The sequence below is a fragment of the Lithobates pipiens genome, unplaced genomic scaffold (genome assembly GCF_037356315.1).
Source record: "Lithobates pipiens isolate NorthernLeopardFrog02 unplaced genomic scaffold, aLitPip1_a1.2 Scaffold_3, whole genome shotgun sequence".
NCBI lineage: Eukaryota > Metazoa > Chordata > Amphibia > Anura > Ranidae > Lithobates > Lithobates pipiens.
In genome coordinates, this window is record NW_027507790.1 from 1107584 (window position 1) to 1127356 (window position 19773).

Below are 19773 nucleotides of genomic sequence, written 5' to 3' on the forward strand. Positions count from 1 at the left end.
CTAGCAGGTATCTGGGCTGATCCCGCTAACAATGCGTTTTTTTGGAACCCTAAACTGCTGGGGATGCTAGTATAGATCTGATCAGATCAGATATTGATCTGTTCAGATTCTATACCACTATGGGAGGTTTATGCTTTGCGTGTGGGTGTTAGCGGTACTGGCACTAACCTAGCACTGCCTGGGGCGACGCAGACCCTGACCCTAAAACCTAATTGATATCACCCGCCGGGTGATCAGGGGGTTAAACCTTTATTGGGTAATAAATAGTGGGTGCCCTGATGCTATAAAAAGCAAACTAACCAGAGTCACCCGTAACACTTATACGGTGATCACTGGTGAAAGGGTTAACTAGGGGCAATCAGGGGGTTCAAATTTTTATTAGGTAGTATATGGGGGTCCCTGGCGCTATATAAAAACCTGACGGGGAACCTAAATAACTAACTGGCTAACCAGCGTCACCAGTGACACTTATACTGTGATCGCTGGTGAAAGGGTTAACTAGGGGCAATCAGGGGGTTAAAACCATCATTGGGTAGTATAAGTATGTGTGCCTGTGTGTGCCTACATGTCAGTGTAGTCTTGGTGCACACTTACTTTGTCTTCTCCTCGTAGTCTGGTCAAAAAGACCGCCCAGAGGAGAATGACATCACTTCCTCCCTGCCTGTGTATACAATACACAGTGGGAGGAAGCTTCTCATTCGCCAGGAGCGATCGAGAGGGGATGGCCAGAAACCAACGGCCATCCCCTCATCTCGGATCGCTCCTGAAGCGAACCGGACCGCCGTATCCAGCGGGAGGTGGTCCGATCGGACCCCCCACCCGCTGGAAGGCAGGCACGTACATGTACGTGCTTGTGCCTCCCGGTGCCATTGTAATGACGTACAATGGCAATACGGCGGTCCTTAAGTGGTTAAAGGGCTCAATGCTGTGTGTGGTCAAGAAGCTCAAAGCTGTGTGTATGGAACAGCTGTTGGTCTGAGGAACCAGTACATATAGCAGCAGTGGTTCAGAAGAGTAACAAGATATATAAACAAAGTACTTAAACGACAGCAACTTCCCATTTCTACACCTGGGAACAGAGTGGAGAAGTGTCTTCACTATTATGGATGGAAAAGATGGCTATTGACAGTGGAAAGTTTGCTTATCTGCTTTCTTCTGCACTGCAAGTCTACCCAGCTCTGAGTGGTATCTCCCTGACATCCTGTGAGGAAGAAACCCTGGCTGTGCAAGCTGGTAAGCGTGCAATCTATGTGGTGGTGGATACTCACTTTGTTTGTTACTGTGATCTGTTACATCACATGGAGAATTTAATATCACAGACTTTTTTGTGCTCCTCTATGGTAGCTATGGCATCAAGTGTCACTTATCGAGGAACCTTGTCCTTTGAACAATTCAAAGACATTTATTATACAGTATTGGTTCCTATATAGCCCATTCACCACGGTTTGAATTTATTGTGAGGAATTTGTTGTTTATTGTTTTTTTTAGAGCGCAACTCTCTTCCTTCATCTTTATTGTCCTTGTGTATGTCTCACAGCAGAGTTTGCAGCTATTTAGGTATTATTAGTACACAGTGCAGTTCTTTTTTATATTTCTCTTTCTTTTTTATGATGGTAACACATGCATGGCTGATGGTGGTGGAATATTCACACAAGGAAGAAAATGTAATCTTTGGAGGTCGTATAAGGACATTGTGATAAAGAATACACATAAGGCTCAAGTTCTTCATAAGATTTTATTTTTCACATGTGTTTAAGTTTTGTTGAACCCATAGTAGCGATATACCGTTCTTTTGATATTTCTCCCACTACTATACATGATGTATAGTCTGGCATTCATTCAAAAACAAATAATTGCAGAAACAGTAATGTATAAGGAATATTTGTCTCCAAAACAGAAATGCAGTATGTGAGATTCAAGGCAGACAATATACATCTCCTTAAGAAGAAATGAGATAAAGTAACATACATACAGTATTGTGGCACACGTTAGCTGCTAGAAGTAAACACAGGCTCATTTGTCTGTGTGATATCAATTTTCAAAGTTCTGCTATAAATATGTAATTTCATCTAAATGTTTAATTTGTTGTTTCCAGATGTGCTTTCTGTTAAACAGATTAATAAAAGTAAAATTAAATGTATACATTTGTTCTTCATACATACATCCTCTATATTAGCACTGAGCTACTTAAGAGAAGAAACATAGATGGAATTGTACACCCCGGTGTAACGATATCACGTCTGAGCCAGGATATATTGTAACTAGTTGCCATTTTGTGTGGAAAGCAGCCATGACAGTTTGGCTGACCTTAGAATAAACTTACAGAATAATCTAAACTCCCCCCTCCCTTGTCTTAGGAATTCCAAAAGCTCTTAAAATCTTCAAAGGGAAGAAAGGTTATCTTAGCAGAGAAAACAAGGCTCAAGTTGCCTGGCAGATATTCCGGCCTGTCGTAAAACTGTCACTTTCTCCATGCAGACAACCAACAGATACCCGTCGTAAATACTTACAACCAGATAGCGTGCAAACAGATTAGTAAAGTGTTGAAACGTTAACATTTTTTATAACTTTCAAAGCCATCATAGCACAGCCATAATATGGATATATTTAGTTTCCTTGGATAATTTCTAACATTTCAAGTCCAAACACCCCTATGCCAGGTCATATGGGAAGCCACTGGGACCCCTTACTCCTCCAAGGTAACCCTGAAATGGGAAACCTGTCATGTGTGGACTCGTTTTGAAGCAAATATCATGCTGATCACTAAAATGGATATCTGCAGTCTATAAACCATAGAGAGGCAGAGATATGAATATGTATAACAAAGTGTACCTGGGACAGGGTCATGAGTGTAGACACCTCCCAGCAACCAACCCCTAAACAAGATGACCAGACGATTGGTCACTGGTCGCTGTCAACACCCCCTTTGATTTGACAGAAAAGAGGAGAGGCCAAGGCAATAGGCAGTTCTCCTTTTACCATCCAAGCAGGAACATCTGCCAAGTTGAGAACCGATTACCTTTGCTCATCGATTGAACTCTGATCAACTCTTGGACATTAATTGCAAGTATACTTCCTTCCCAATTCTACCTTATTTCTTTGTGGCTGTATATTGTCTTTATTTTTTGAAACATCCTTTTTCTGTAAATGTTTTATTCGCACCAACCTTGACCTTTTCATAATAAACCCTTATGTTGAAAAGTGTTAACCTTGTCTTTAAAGCTCTTGATGCAAACTATAAACGAACCTGTCTCTTAAAAGGCGCTACTGTGGTAGAGTAAGGCACTGAGCAGACCTGTCTGTGGTGGCAGTGTGTGTGTTGCAGGCGCTTATTCTAAACTTATAATTGGTATTGCTTAAATTACGAGTCCCCCCGGCTCTGTCTTTTAAACGGGGGTGGTGGCAGTTAAAGGGTTAATTGTGTAATTAGCCCAGTGACAATCGCTCTCAGGCTGCCTGCACCTAGATTGTGGTCCCGCAAGCTGGAAAATCTTTGTGCTGGGTGCAGCTGAGTGTGGCATTGTTACGTAAGTGACAGCGTGGTGTTAGGTTGGCCGGTCCTTTGTCGCCAGTTAGCGAGGAGGGCAGGGATCTGACACCAGCGTTCGTCACATATTGGCTGGCAGCGTAGCGGGATAGTTTCGCATTAAGAGCATTCAGTGCATTGTTAGGAATTAGCTCTGCACTGAAGGATTGTAACCTTTGTGGAAACAGTCCTTAGAGACAAGCTGGTGCACATTATTTTTTTGTTTACTTTTTTTTAAAAAGAGATATACAGCAACAGCTCCTTTCTACATCTTCTTCCTATCTCTGCTTTCTGTTCTATCTTTTCTGCTTGCAACATGTCTGGGGTATCAGCATATAAAAAGATGAGCAAAAATGAACTGACTGCTGAGTGCACAGAAAGAGGAATTGATGTCGGTGGCAAAAACCGTGATGGCTTGATACATGCCCTACATGAGTTTGATATCCGTGCAGACCAGAACCTGGGGGAAACTGGACCAGAAAGGGTTTCCGCTACTCCAGAGCCCAGTGGTTCAGAGGCGGCCTCACCAGATGGGCATGCAGAGACTGACACTGGACTACCACGGATTGTTACCTCCAGGCCATTGCCGGAGCAGGCCAGCATCAGATTGCCTGGAACCAGAATAGACTGTCCTCAAATGCAGGAAACGCTACAACACCTCAGGGAGACGGATCCTGTGGCGTACCTGCAGTTTCTCGAGCGCCAGGCTGAGAGAGAGGAACGCAGGGCTGAGCGAGAAGAACGCCAGGCTGAGAGGGAGGCTGATCGTCGGCACGAACTGGAGATGGCTAGGCTCCAGCAGCAGCGACAGACTCAGAACCTCGGATCCCTAGAGCACAGGGATGACTCTCTGCCAGTGACCCCGGCAGCCAAATTTCCAGTTATGGAAAAGGACAGTGACATTGACGTGTATCTACTGTCGTTTGAAAAAACTTGTCGTCAGTACCATTTGCCCCCAGCACAATGGGCCCGGTACCTGACGCCAGGGCTACGAGGCAAGGCCCTGGATGCTTATGTTGAACTGTCAGAAGAGCAAGGCGGTGATTATGAGGCCCTAAAGGCTGCAATCATCCAAAAGTTTCAGCTAACCCCGGAAGTGTACCGGAAGCGTTTTAGGTCCTTGCAAAAGGGGCCTGGGGACTCATACCTGGATGTGGTAAGTCGCTTACGCACCACATTCCGGCAGTGGACTAAAGGCTTGAATGCCGATTCTTTTGAGTCCTTGGAAGATCTTATGATTGAAGATCAACTTTTGCACATCTGTCCTACAGACGTCAGACAGTTTGTGCTGGAGCGAAAGCCAACCTCTGCCAAAGCAGCAGCAGAACTGGCAGATACCTATATCCACTCTCGGGTATCTGACCATCGCAAGGCTCCTCCAAATGGCTGGAAAGGAGGGAAATCACACCTGGCAACCCCTCCTCTACCTACCAACCAAGTTCCTCAGCGGCCGGAACCTGCAGCTCCTGGAGCCAAAGCCTTTGTGACTGACAACCGCAAATGCTATAACTGTGGGAAAGGCGGACATCTCCGGACACAGTGCCCTGAGCAGAAGAAGACGACAACCCCTGGCCATCCGGCCAGCAACCCTTCTGCTGTGCTGCTCGTCGGTGGAAAACCTCCAGGAACCAATGCCAACTTGCAGCCAGTCATTGTAGGCCAACGAACTGTAACAGGCTTTCGTGACACTGGAGCCGAAGTCACTTTGGTCAGACCAGAGGTGATAGAAGAAACAGACATCATCCCAGAGAAGTACCTTTCCCTGACTGGAGTTGGGGGAACCTGTTCCCATGTACCTCGTGCCTATGTTTTCCTGGATTGGGGTGCCGGAAGTGGGATGAGAGAGGTGGGTGTCTCTGAGGAGATCCCCACTGCTGTGTTGTTGGGTTCTGATTTAGGTACCCTTGTTTCTTACTATGCCCCTGCTAAGAGCACCCAGGATGCTCCCACGGAACCTTCTGGACCTACCAAGGTACTGTTTACAGATGTTGGGGTAATATCTGGGCAACCTGTGGATGGACAGAGGGAGGGGGAGGGTGGAGTTGAAGTGCAAGGTCCTCCTTCAGAGACAGGAGAGGAGATCCCCTTGCTAGTGAAGGTACCTGATGTATGTTCCAATGTTGCTGAACTGATAAAGGTTAAATGTGATGATGATGATGACAATGATGATGATGATGATGACAATGATGACGATAATGATGATGATGATGATGATGATGATGATGATGATGTATTGCCAGTATTGGTGGTCACTCGCAGTGCTGCAAAGGCAGCCGAGGTGCAGGCACTGATCGCAGAACAGCAGGAGGAGGTCTCGGGACCCTCTCCCTGTTCTGACCCAGTGGACTCCACCTCTGTTGAGCCTCAGCAGCCGTCCTCGTTTGCCACAGGACTGCTGGCTGAGAGTTGTGGTCCCGCCTTTGAAACAGCACTGCAGACAGACCAAACACTAGCACAGCTCAGAAGTCTAGCTGATCGCCCCCCTGCAGAGAATGACAAACAAAAGGTCTACTGGGACAAAGGGAAACTGTATAGAGAAAGTTTGCTTGCAGAGGGGAATGAGGCTGACATAGGTGACAGACAGCTAGTGGTACCCAGTCAATTTAGGGGACCGCTGCTAAAAGTGGCCCATGAGATTCCTCTCGCAGGGCACTTGGGGATCACTAAGACCCGAGGGCGGTTGGTACATAACTTTTATTGGCCCAGGATGCTTGCTGACATAGCTGACTACTGTCGGTCCTGTGTTACCTGCCAGCGAGTTGGCAAGGTAGGGGATGTCCACAAGGCTCCACTAAAACCTTTGCCTGTGATTGATGAACCTTTTAAGAGGGTGGCAGTGGATATCGTTGGGCCTTTGGCCATCCCTAGCAGTTCAGGCAAACGTTATATCCTTACAGTTGTCGACTATGCCACACGTTATCCAGAGGCGGTGGCTCTCTCCTGCCTCCGGACAGACAAGGTCGCTGATGCTCTCCTGGGAATCTTCACAAGAGTGGGATTCCCAGCCGAGCTCATTAGCGATCAAGGCCCTCAGTTTGTGTCTGACTTGATGCAAGCTCTCTGTCAGCAAATACAGATGACGCATATCATGGCCAGTCCTTATCACCCACAAACAAACGGCTTGTGCGAGCGCTTCAATGGCACCTTGAAACAAATGTTGCTAACCTTTGTGCACTCCCAGGGCAAGGACTGGGAATGGTATCTGCCTCATCTGCTGTTTGCTTACAGAGAGGTGCCTCAGGAGTCCACAGGCTTTTCGCCATTTGAACTTCTGTATGGAAGGAGGGTAAGAGGGCCCCTGGACCTAATCCGTGAGACCTGGGAGGGCAAGATTGCCGACCCAGAGGTCTCTGTTGTGGATTACGTCCTAAAATTCAGGGATAAAATGGAGACGCTGGTGGAAATTGTGCGGGAAAATATGACCCAGGCCCAGACCAGGCAGAAAGAGTGGTATGACCGTAATGCTAGGGAGCGGACCTATGACATTGGTCAGAAGGTGTATGTTCTGCTTCCCCTGCGGCAGAACAAACTCCAAGCAGCATGGGAAGGCCCGTACACCATCACCCAGCGTCTGAATGATGTCACCTACTTGGTCAGGTTGGGAGAAGGGAGTAGACGGCAGAAGGCCATTCATGTGAACATGATCAAAGCCCATCATGAACGCACGGCCTATGTCATGCCAGTCTGCAGCAGGCCAGAGCCTGAGGAGGCTGATCCACTTCTAGACCTGCTAGCTGACACCAGGGAGGTAGACTCAGAACTCCTGATAAACTCCAATCTTACCCCCAACCAGGTACCTGGACTGAAGCAAGTGCTTGCAGTGCATGGTAGCAGGTTTACGGGAAAACCTGGGAGGACGCATCTCGCTGTCCACCAGGTGGACACTGGGGCACATCCTCCCATTAAACAGTCAGCCTATCGCGTCTCCCTGGAGGTGCTGGCTGACATGAAAAGGGAGGTGGAGGAAATGCTACAGCTGGGGGTGATTCAGAAGTCCCACAGTGCCTGGGCGTCCCCAGTAGTCTTGGTCCCCAAAAAGGACCAGACGACCAGGTTCTGTGTGGACTACCGGAAACTGAATGCCATCACCACTGCAGATGCCTACCCCATGCCCCGGATTGATGAGTTGTTAGACAGGCTGGCGGCTGCCCACTATATCACCATCATGGATCTGAGCAGGGGGTATTGGCAAATTCCTTTGGCCCCTGAGGCTCGAGAAAAGTCGGCTTTTATCACCCCATTCGGCTTGTTCGAATTTACCGTCATGCCGTTTGGGATGAAGAACGCCCCAGCTACCTTCCAGAGAGTCATGAATGACTTACTGGAGGGGCTGGAAACCTTTGCAGTAGCCTACCTGGATGACATCGCCGTGTTCAGCCCTACCTGGGAAGAACACCTGGTGCACCTGTCACAGGTCCTGGACCAACTGACAGCTGCCAATCTGACCGTCAAACCCAGTAAGTGTCAGATTGCCATGACCAATGTGCAGTACTTGGGACACCGGGTAGGAGGAGGCACCCTGAAACCCGAGACAGGGAAGGTTGATGCCATCCTGGCATGGCCTACCCCCCAAACCAAAAAGCAGGTTATGTCTTTCCTGGGGACCGCTGGCTACTATAGGAAGTTTGTATGTAACTATAGTAGCCTGGCTAAACCTCTGACTGACCTAACCAAAAAGAAACTGCCCAAGGTGGTGTCTTGGACACCAGAATGTGAGCAGGCATTTCAGGCCTTGAAGGAGGCGCTGGCCCGCGCCCCTGTGCTACAGGCTCCAGACTTTACCCGCCGTTTCCTAGTGCAGACTGATGCCTCTGCCTATGGATTGGGTGCAGTCCTGAGCCAGGTGGATGATGCTGGAGAGGAGCATCCCATCCTCTACCTGAGCCGAAAGCTGCTTCCCAGGGAAGTAGCATACGCCACGATTGAAAAGGAGTGTCTTGCGATCGTGTGGGCTCTCCAGAAGTTACAAACGTACCTTTATGGACGGCACTTCACTGTGATCACAGATCACAATCCCTTGAGCTGGCTAAATCGTGTGGCTGGGGAGAATGGCAAACTACTTCGGTGGAGCTTAATTCTTCAGCAATACGATTTCACCATCCAGCATAAGAAAGGCAGCACCCATGGCAATGCTGATGGGCTGTCGCGACAAGCCGAGCCTGCAAGAGTCGGTTGCGTCAGGAGGGAAATTGTAGTTCCCTCCCATGCAACCACCTAAGGAGGGAGGTGTAACGATATCACGTCTGAGCCAGGATATATTGTAACTAGTTGCCATTTTGTGTGGAAAGCAGCCATGACAGTTTGGCTGACCTTAGAATAAACTTACAGAATAATCTAAACTCCCCCCTCCCTTGTCTTAGGAATTCCAAAAGCTCTTAAAATCTTCAAAGGGAAGAAAGGTTATCTTAGCAGAGAAAACAAGGCTCAAGTTGCCTGGCAGATATTCCGGCCTGTCGTAAAACTGTCACTTTCTCCATGCAGACAACCAACAGATACCCGTCGTAAATACTTACAACCAGATAGCGTGCAAACAGATTAGTAAAGTGTTGAAACGTTAACATTTTTTATAACTTTCAAAGCCATCATAGCACAGCCATAATATGGATATATTTAGTTTCCTTGGATAATTTCTAACATTTCAAGTCCAAACACCCCTATGCCAGGTCATATGGGAAGCCACTGGGACCCCTTACTCCTCCAAGGTAACCCTGAAATGGGAAACCTGTCATGTGTGGACTCGTTTTGAAGCAAATATCATGCTGATCACTAAAATGGATATCTGCAGTCTATAAACCATAGAGAGGCAGAGATATGAATATGTATAACAAAGTGTACCTGGGACAGGGTCATGAGTGTAGACACCTCCCAGCAACCAACCCCTAAACAAGATGACCAGACGATTGGTCACTGGTCGCTGTCAACACCCCCTTTGATTTGACAGAAAAGAGGAGAGGCCAAGGCAATAGGCAGTTCTCCTTTTACCATCCAAGCAGGAACATCTGCCAAGTTGAGAACCGATTACCTTTGCTCATCGATTGAACTCTGATCAACTCTTGGACATTAATTGCAAGTATACTTCCTTCCCAATTCTACCTTATTTCTTTGTGGCTGTATATTGTCTTTATTTTTTGAAACATCCTTTTTCTGTAAATGTTTTATTCGCACCAACCTTGACCTTTTCATAATAAACCCTTATGTTGAAAAGTGTTAACCTTGTCTTTAAAGCTCTTGATGCAAACTATAAACGAACCTGTCTCTTAAAAGGCGCTACTGTGGTAGAGTAAGGCACTGAGCAGACCTGTCTGTGGTGGCAGTGTGTGTGTTGCAGGCGCTTATTCTAAACTTATAATTGGTATTGCTTAAATTACGAGTCCCCCCGGCTCTGTCTTTTAAACGGGGGTGGTGGCAGTTAAAGGGTTAATTGTGTAATTAGCCCAGTGACAATCGCTCTCAGGCTGCCTGCACCTAGATTGTGGTCCCGCAAGCTGGAAAATCTTTGTGCTGGGTGCAGCTGAGTGTGGCATTGTTACGTAAGTGACAGCGTGGTGTTAAGTTGGCCGGTCCTTTGTCGCCAGTTAGCGAGGAGGGCAGGGATCTGACACCAGCGTTCGTCACACCCGGTAGCTGGCAAAATAGTCCTGTGTGGTAAAGGAGTGAAGATGAACCACAGAAAGCATGGATATTGCACCAAAGTCCCAGCCCAAAATGAACACAGACCGATGGCAAATGGTGAAGACAACCAAACACTGGATTAAATGTTTCCAGAGTCTGGTAGTAGTGGTCTAGAGGAGGTTCAAATGTCAGAAACAAGATGTGAAAATTAAGTATATTTCATATATTAATGTATTTAATCATAAAATCAGTCTGTATCCTAGACTCCCTTCCTTGGACTAAAAATAGATGCACAGTCTTTTTAGAGCACTGGGCTACCAATAAGAATCCTGTGCCGTCCTTTGGAGTGCATAATCTGGATGGACTAAGTGGGTTGTTACACAGTCACTATTCCTTCAAGATAAAATATTGAACAGGTACTTATCCGGTCCTAGGATGCTTCATAAAACTCAATGCTTCATCATCACAGGTAGTGCCATGCTTCAAATCCTCAAGGTGATATTGTTATGGTCACAACATCAGAGGTGGTCACATAATGTGACCGCCTCTGATATTGTGGCCACAACAATATCACCCTGAGGATTTGAAGCATGGCACAACCTGTGATGCCCAAGCATTGAGCTTGATGAAGCACCCCAGTACCTCCTCTAGACCACTACTAACCAGTCTCTGGAAACATTTAATCCAGTGTTTGGTTGTCTTCACCATTTGCCATCGGTCTGTGTTCATTTGGAGTTGGGACTTTGGTGCAACATCCATGCTTTCTGTGGTTCATCTTCACTCCTTTACCTCACAGGACTATTTTGCCAGCTACCAGGGTCTACAATTCCATCTATGTTTCTTCTCTTAAGTAGCTCAGTGCTAATATAGAGGACATTATATACAACACAATTGCACTTATGGTTCTACAATACAACTGTAGAGGTGGTCACATTATTTTAGCGATGTATGTGTCTTTTCATATGTGTGGTTTTTATATGTAATTTTCCATTACTTTTTCATACCATTAAACTTTTTGCCTTGTTGATATGTACAGTGGGCTGGGAGAGTTTTTTGTTTGGTCAACCGAGAGGTGGTTAAGCTAACTTCAGCTTTTTTGTTCTTGAGTTACACATATATGATTTTTGCCGAAAGCTCCCACTCCTATCCCTTTTCTCCACCTCATCCATTTGATGAGGATATACAAACTTTTCAAGTTTATTTTCATATATATTAGCATGTATAAGCTTTACATTGAAGGTTCTTTCTTTTTCGAGTGTTGCAAACATTACACGTAGTACCAGAATAGGTCAGCATGAGTTCAGCATGAGATAATTCTGGCAGGTCTGCAGTGGTAAAAAGAGCTGATAATGGTGGCATAAAGGTTATCTTCAGCTGCCATTGTGCCCTTGCTGGGTGTTCCATCCTTATACCTTTAAGGAGGGGCCGCCAGACAAACTTGCCCTTATTCTTTCACTATATAAGTGCTCCAATTTTGGAGAGTTATAGAGTTAGGGCTTCAGTAACCTGGAGTGCAAATGTTTGCAAATGTGTGCAATTAAAACCCCTATTTTTTAACGTGCATAGAGTTGGGCCAAGCCCCCCCTCCCCCCCGGTTTAGTTTGCACTAGAACTCCCGAACTCCCGAACATGTAAAAAGTTTGGACCCGAACCACAGACCCAATTAAAGTCTATGGGACCCAAACTTGAAAAATCAAAAGTCCACATTTTGAAGGCTTATATGCAAGTTTTTGGCCATAAAAAGGGTATGGGGGCCTGGGTACTGCCCTGAGGGACATGTATTAAAGCAAATTGTTTTTTTTAAATATCGTTTTTACAGGAGCAGTTATTTTAATGATCCTTAAAGTCAAACAATAAAAAACATTTTTTTTAAAATATAGTGCCTGGGTAGTTCCCTTAGTCTGCCTGTAATGTGGCACACCTGTACCTTGTATAGAACCTGCTGCAGCAAAACTGACATTTCTAAAGAAAATAAATAAATTTAGATTTAAATTTCCGGCAATAAAAAATATTCTAAAAAACGGCGTGGGGATTAACCCCAATCTATACCAGGCCCTTTGGGTCTGGTATGGATTTTAAGTGAATATGGATTTAAAAAAATAAAAAACAGCATGGGGTCCCCCCAAAATCCATGCCAGACCCCTATCTGAGCATGCAGCCTGGCAGGCCAGGTAATGAGTGGACTAGTGAACGCCTCCTCCTTCTGAACCATACCAGGCCACATACCCTTAACCTGGGGTGGTGCTTTGGGGTGGGGGGCTCTGCCCCCCACCCCAAAGCACCTTGTCACCATGTTGTTGGGGACAAGGGACTCCCACAGCTTCCACATGCTGGGGGAGGACAGAGCTTCCACATGCTGGTGGAGGACAGAGATGGGCCACAAAGTTGTTGAAGGGGCAGATTCCACCAGCTGGAATAGAATCATCTGTAAAGAAAGCAATTTGTGGCTGCACCATCTGAGTAGGAGTCAAGGAATTGGAGATAGCAAAATAGGTTTAGGAGACTTACAGTGAAGCTGAAGCCTATTTTTGGCTCTACTATGTGTAACCCTATGCTGACCCTCCTTCACACTTGATGTGCTCCTTGCAAGGCTTTCATTTCTATGATACGAGGCTGCAAATTTTACAGAGAATTCACAGGGGTGGAAAGGGAGGAGCAAGAAGAATGAGTAGTGAAGACCATTTTATGCAGACTGGTATCATTCATGTGGTGCTGCCACAGGGCTTTGTCATGTGTCTCTCATGTATGGGGTACAAAAAATGATTGGTAGATTTAACATATACTTTGCATGCATGGACTTCAAACTAGAATGGTGCTGTCAGTTGTGTGAAAAATGACCCAGACAATTGAGGGGTACCAGTGGCCTGCACTCATGGAATGGTGTCATCCAATGGAATAGGCTGGTGGCTCTCTTTACTCTCCTGCAAGATGCTCATGGACAACAGTCTGCCTGGTGTTGTGCTTTGTATTATTTAGTATTCAGACCCTTTGCTCAGTATTTAGTAGAAGCACCTTTTGATCTAATACAGCCATGTGTCTTTTGGGGAAAGATGCAAGTTTTTCACAAATGGATTTGGGGATCCTCTGCCATTTCTCCTTGCAGATCCTCTCCAGTTCTGTCAGGTTGGATGGTAAACATTGGTGGACAGCCATTTTTACGTCTCTCCAAAGATGCTCAATTGGGTTTAAGTCAGGGTCATTGTCTTGTTGGAAGGTAAACCTTCGGCCCAGTCTGAGGTCCTGAGCACTCTGGAAAAGGTTTTCCCTGTACTTGGCCGCATTCATCTTTCCCTCGATTGCAAACAGTCGTCCTGTCCCTGCAGCTGAAAAACACCCCCACAGCATGATGCTGCCACTACCATGCTTCACTGTTGGGACTGTATTGGACAGGTGATGAACAGTGCCTGGTTTTCTCCACACATACCACTTAGAATTAAGGCCAAAAAGTTCTATCTTGGTCTCATCAGACCAGAGAATCTTATTTCTCACATCTTGGAATCCTTCAGGTGTTTTTTTAGCAAACTGGAGAGAGGCTTCCATCGGGCCACTCTGTCATAAAGCCCCGACTGGTGGACGGCTGCAGTGATGGTTGACTTTCTACAACTTTCTCCTATCTCCCGACAACATCTCTGAAGCGCAGCCACAGTGATCTTTGGGTTCTTCTTTACCTCTCTCACCAAGGCTCTTCTGCCCCGATAGCTCAGTTTGGCCAGACAGCCAGCTCTAGGAAGGGTTCTGGTCATTCAAAATGTCTTCCATTTAAGTATTATGGAGGCTATTGTGCTCTTAGGAACCTTAAGTGCAGCAGACATTTTCTAGTAACCTTGGCCAGATCTGTACCATGCCACAACTGTCTCTGAGCTCTTAGGGCAGTTCCTTTGACCTCATGATTCTCATTTGCTCTGACATGCACTGTGAGCTGTAAGGTCTTATATAGACAGGTGTTTGGCTTTCCTAATCAAGTCCATATTTCAGTATTTCAGTTTCAGTTTTTCTTTTTTAATAAATCTGCAAAAATGTCTACAATTCTGTATTTTTCTGTAAATATGGGATGCTGTGTGTACATTAATGAGGAAAAAAAAATTACTTAAATGATTTTAGCAAATGGCTGCAATATAAGAGTGAAAAATGTAAGGGCGTCTGAATACCTCACGTCCCCACTGTAAATTATATCACCAAATCTTAAATCTCATAAGACTGGCAGTCAGGGGCAGCAGTGCATTAGATGCCCCACTGCAGATATACAACTATGAGAATAACCCTCACATATCAGATCAGAATTGATTTTTTTTTGTTAAATAAAAACTCACAACAAAGAGTACACTTTTTTGGGGGTGCGGTTTAGGCACAATCATCATTTCTCACTGTTCACTATAACATAACACATTTTCACTTTTTGATTTCAGATCCATTTTAAGGCATGGCCTCTCATTCAGTATTATCGTGTGTCATTTTAGCATGCCTTAAGTTCTATTTAGCATGCCTTAAAATGCCCAACTCTAGACAAAATGTTTTATTTTGTTTAGTTTAGAACAGGGAAAGCCCTGTTAGTTTTTTATCCCTATTGGGAAAATTTCCCAGGATATGTTTGATGGGAAATCTCTCCAATGAGGATCACAGGAAAAAACAAAATCACATTTTTAGTAGAACGGGGAGGGTTTAGAACTTCTATTTTAATTGGAATTTTTGTCTTCCTGTCCCTGTGATGCTTGCACCCTCCCATGTCTTTAACAGGTGTCACTGGGAAAGAGAAAATCTCCCCAATGGGAGCCACACACAGAGAAAGTAACCTGAAAGAACTCCTCCCTACTCTATCCAAAACTAATAAAAACATTCAGCTGTAGTTAAGCTTTAAAGACCATTGTGCTGTAACTTCGTAAATCGGTGCCCTTGTAATCTAGCACCCCTTGTCGTTTACTGGTAGCAACGTAAAGGATGTCTGTATGTTTGTCGGTTATCTATTTGCCTTTTGTACCTGTTATAGTTAATAAATTCCCCATCTATAAAATGATAAAGACACAAAAGAACTTTGGAGAAATCATTATAATTTAATTTAATTATTCTCTCTTGGATTCTGTCTAAATCTGTAGAAAATATAAAAGCGACACCACATACCAGTGAATGTTGGTTAATTTCAACTGCAATCAACAAAATGGCTGCTCCAAGATAAACCTTAAATGCATTACAACTCAGAGATGTAGAATAAAACTACAGTATGGAGTCAAGGTACATTTTCTCTCTCATTCTGGAATTTGTTTCAGTATAAATTGTTGTATGACTGCGTAGGAAAGCACCTTAAATTTAATATATTATAAATATATTTATCTTTTGCAGGTTCATTGTTTCGAGGTTGAGCACACAGCAAATCAATAACATTTCATATGTAGACAAATTTGTACTGTTGGGTTTGGTATCATCTCCGACATTAGAGAAAGTTCTGTTTGTGGCATTTTCTGTTATATATACCATGACAATATTTGGGAATCTCACAGTTATTCTTATAATTCGCCTAGACTCTGATTTGCACAAACCAATGTACTTTTTCCTGGCCAACCTAGCCTTTTTAGAAATATTCTATACTACAGCTACAACTCCCAATACATTAAAAAATCTTCTACAAAAAAACAGAACTATATCCTTTGTTGGCTGCTTTACTCAAATGTTCTTCTTTATTGGCCTGGGGAGTGCAGTGTGTGTGCTTCTCTCAGTAATGGCCTATGACAGATATGTTGCTATATGTCAACCTTTGGTGTACTCTGCAGTCATGATTCCTTCCTTCTGTATAAGACTGACAGTGGTGTCTTGGAGTTGTGGATTTTTTAATGCTTTTGTGCAAACTATTTACACTTCGACGTTGCCCTTCTGCAAAGATCATGTAATCCACCATTTCTTCTGTGACATTCCATCACTGGTGAAACTCTCGTGCAGTGACGCTGATTTTAATGAGTTGGTATCTATTTTGGTTCGAGGATGTATCATTATTGGCAGTTTTGTTTTAACTCTTATTTCATATATTTTTATATTAAGAACTGTTTTAAGAATTCCCACTATGAATGGTAGAAAGAAAGTATTTTCTACATGTGGATCACATCTCATAGTGGTAACTCTATTCTTCGGGACAGGAATTATAACATACATGCTTCCAGGCTCTTCTTCCTTTAGTGACCATAACAGAGTACTGTCAGTAGTGTATGGAGTTCTGACTCCTTTTATTAATCCTCTCATATACAGCTTTAGAAACACAGACTTCCAGCATGCAACAACTAAAATAATACAATTAAGATAAATACAGGCATTAAAGTAGAATTGTTTTGTTCAGTTTTAAGATTGATTTCTTTGAAAGTTTTAACAATATAACTAATATAACAGTGCAAAAAACTAAGAATTAAGAAAAAAGAAAGAATTAAAATTATAAAGAGGCTACATTCACTAAATAAATTATAATATGAAAAATAATGTGATATTCACAGAACACAGGGCATGTTTAATGTAAACATAAAAGAAGTCAGTGGCATCAAACAAAAAATACTATTTTGCAATATAAATAAAATGCAGGACATTATTAATATGAACATAAAATGAGCACAATTAGATTGAATGTGCTTAGTTTCAGCATAACTTTTTATTTTGTAAGTCATTTTTTTCTTTGTGTGATATTACAATGCCTTTTTTCTCAATAACTGAATAACAAACTGAATTTCCAAAATAGGGCTGATATCTATTAAAGTTCAAATAAAGTTTTATTTACATGTTGAAGCCAATTATGCAATGTTTGTAAAAGTGAAGGTGCATGCCATATTGGTATGCACCATTCATTTCTGTTGGCCACTATGTAATGCTTTTGTTCCTGATGAATTTCATTTGTGTTAAATGTTGGATTTTCTCCTGGTTTACGGTTACATTACATTTTGAATTCCAAGGTTGGTGCTTTGCACATATACAGTCAAATTGACAGATAGGGTCAGAAAATAGGGAGAGTATAGGGGTCAAGATCCTCAGCAACGTAGAACTTCCAAGATTATACACAATTGTATTCATTGCTCATCAAAAGGTCAGTTTCAACTCCCAGTGGTTTTAACAATACCAATAACAATTCATTATTATGGAATTATCCTTATATATTAATCCCACTTTGGTAATTTGGTCACATTCTTAAGAGTTGATTATCATAATTATATTACATTTCATTTATATCCTAAAATAAAAAAAATAAAAAATCCAAAGGCATGCTAGGCTGTCAACATACAGTGTCTAGTGATTGTATGTCAGACCCCTCACCCCAACCAACCAAATGACCACTATACACATATTTTAACAAATAGAGTATATGCTAGTTTATTGGGAATTCATATGTATGCACAGTGGCTTTTAGAATGTAGGCATACATACACCCCCAGAATCAGATATACATTGCAGACCTTCCACCCCTAGTGTTTATCTACTTTAAATACATATTTAATGTTCAGCACAGTAATGTCTCTAGCCCAACCTAAAATTACTGTATATTATAACAATACATGTTTTTAATTTTCATTTAATAGCTATATGATTATAAATCTTGAAGTTGGCCTGTTCTTTCATGAATGATTATTAACATTGGAATGACGCCATGCAATAAAGCCAACAATTCATATGTTCATCATCAAATCTTTAAGGATAAGTTCCCCTTTTGGAACATGTTACCTGTATTTACGGTGGAACGTGTAACATGCTCCTAGATTGTAAGCTCTAACGAGCAGGGCTCTCTGATTCCCCCTGTATTGAATTGTATTGTAATTGTACTGTCTGTCCTAATGTTGTAAAGCGCTGCGTAAGCTGTCGGCACTATATAAATGTCCGACCAACAAAGTTTGAGAGCTGGATATAAAATTTTCCGACAACATGATCCGATCGGACTTTGTCTGATCGTTTGTAGAGAATTCCGATCAGACAAAGTGGCACGCATGCTCAGATCAAAGTACGAGAGCAAAGCTATTGGCTACTAGGCTGAACGTGGTCCCGTCGGAACAAACGAACAACTTTGTCCGACCGTGTGTATGCAACACCAGTTTTGGACTAAATACGACGGAAAAAATCAGACGGATTGTGTGGTTGGAATTTCTGGCCGTGTGTACAAGGTACGAGCAGACAGATACACTGACAAGAAGTCCTGCATAGCATCCCTGATCTGCTGATCGCAGGTGCAATGCTTTACAGGCTAATAAGTTAATAAGTGCACATTTTTTTACCTGCAAATATGTGCGTTTACAATTTTATTTAAGGTGAACTCATCCTTTACTATCATAAGGTCTCAATGATCTGAGCAAGGGTTTATACAAAGGATTATTAATTACTCCTTGCTTGTGTATCCTGTTAAACTCATTGACACAAATGAAATCCATGATTATGCACTACTCACACAACAACACTTCTCTTATTTAAGAAGACATTTTGGCTGAAAGCAATTTGTTGCTGATTTGCAGCAGATAATTTGAGCACCTAGATGCACCAGAGAAAAATGTAGGTAGAGCAATATATAAGTGTGTATAAAGAGGAAGGGGGCATCTAATATAAAGTGGAGCTCTGATATGATGGTGACATCTAATGTAAAAGAGGACTCTGATTTGATGGTGACAGTTTTATTTGATGGTTTTATTTAGCACCTCAACCATAATTTGCAAATGGGATCCTCTGCCTTTATTACAGCTGGCTGGCTTTGTTCTTCTCCAAAGGTAAGGATTGCATTGGATAACTTGTTTGTAACGTGTTTTTGCCAAGAGGAGCCTAATCACAGGATTGTGGCAAAGCACATATATGGACTGTTTATCCTGTTGTGATGGTTGTATTTACTTTACTATATTTTAGAAAGGATTAGGTATGGTCCCGATGTTTGAGTCGAATGTAAGTTTGACTCGAAAATCGGGTGTTCATTTGTTCGTAGGACAAACAAACATAAGGACAAACAAACATATAGGGCGCTCGTGGGGTGTTCATGCACCGACGAGCGTCCCATAATGCACTGCGAGATCACAGTGAATTGATGGCTGCTGATTGGCCAAAGCAAGCGCCTGACCTGCATACTTTGGCCAATCACAGCACAAGAGATTTAGCCCAAAAAAAGTCCACGCCCCACACTATATAAGTATGCTTACACAGCGCCTGTATGTAGTGTGTTGGGGTGGAGAACTGGAGATAGATTAGGTAGGTAAATTAGTGGAGGCAGACAGTGCAGAATATATATCATAGTACAGGCAGTGTAGACTATATAATACAGTGCAGACATGAGTGGCCGCAAGGGAGGGCAAGGGGGGTCAAGTGCCCCCCTGGAATTGGCAAGGTGTCCACACACTAGGGAGGAAAGTGCAGCAAAGTAAAGTGAGAACACTCACTTCACTGGAGCTCAGTCCTTTATATTGTTGGGCTGACACCTGGATCTCCACTTCCCCCCCTTTTATCACAGGCTGCCTGATCACTATTATCTTCTGTTATCAGATAACTGCCAATTGCCAGACTGCTGGACCTGTCAGTATAGGCTGTGTATCTGTCTTGCTGATTGGACATAAGGCTGAACCTTCTGTTATCATGTGAAGAGATTTAACCTTCCCTGCATGCTTTTGCTGGGCTACTTCTTCACGTATGTGTGGAAGTGACTGTTG

The 19773-nt window shown here is 43.4% G+C and overlaps 2 protein-coding genes across 2 annotated transcripts; both read left to right on the forward strand.

The window, feature by feature from the left end:
- The first annotated feature begins 3317 nt into the window (after nt 1–3317).
- LOC143940085 (uncharacterized) lies at nt 3318–8915 on the forward strand. Its single transcript, XM_077461133.1, has one exon. It carries the CDS (start codon nt 3843–3845, stop codon nt 8742–8744), a length of 4902 nt encoding a protein of 1633 aa, XP_077317259.1. The 5' UTR covers nt 3318–3842; the 3' UTR covers nt 8745–8915.
- A 6054-nt stretch (nt 8916–14969) lies between these two features.
- LOC143939931 (olfactory receptor 5F1-like) lies at nt 14970–17115 on the forward strand. Its single transcript, XM_077461023.1, has 2 exons — nt 14970–15364; nt 15473–17115. Exons 1-2 carry the CDS (start codon nt 15354–15356, stop codon nt 16422–16424), a joined length of 963 nt encoding a protein of 320 aa, XP_077317149.1. The 5' UTR covers nt 14970–15353; the 3' UTR covers nt 16425–17115.
- Nucleotides 17116–19773: the final 2658 nt, after the last annotated feature.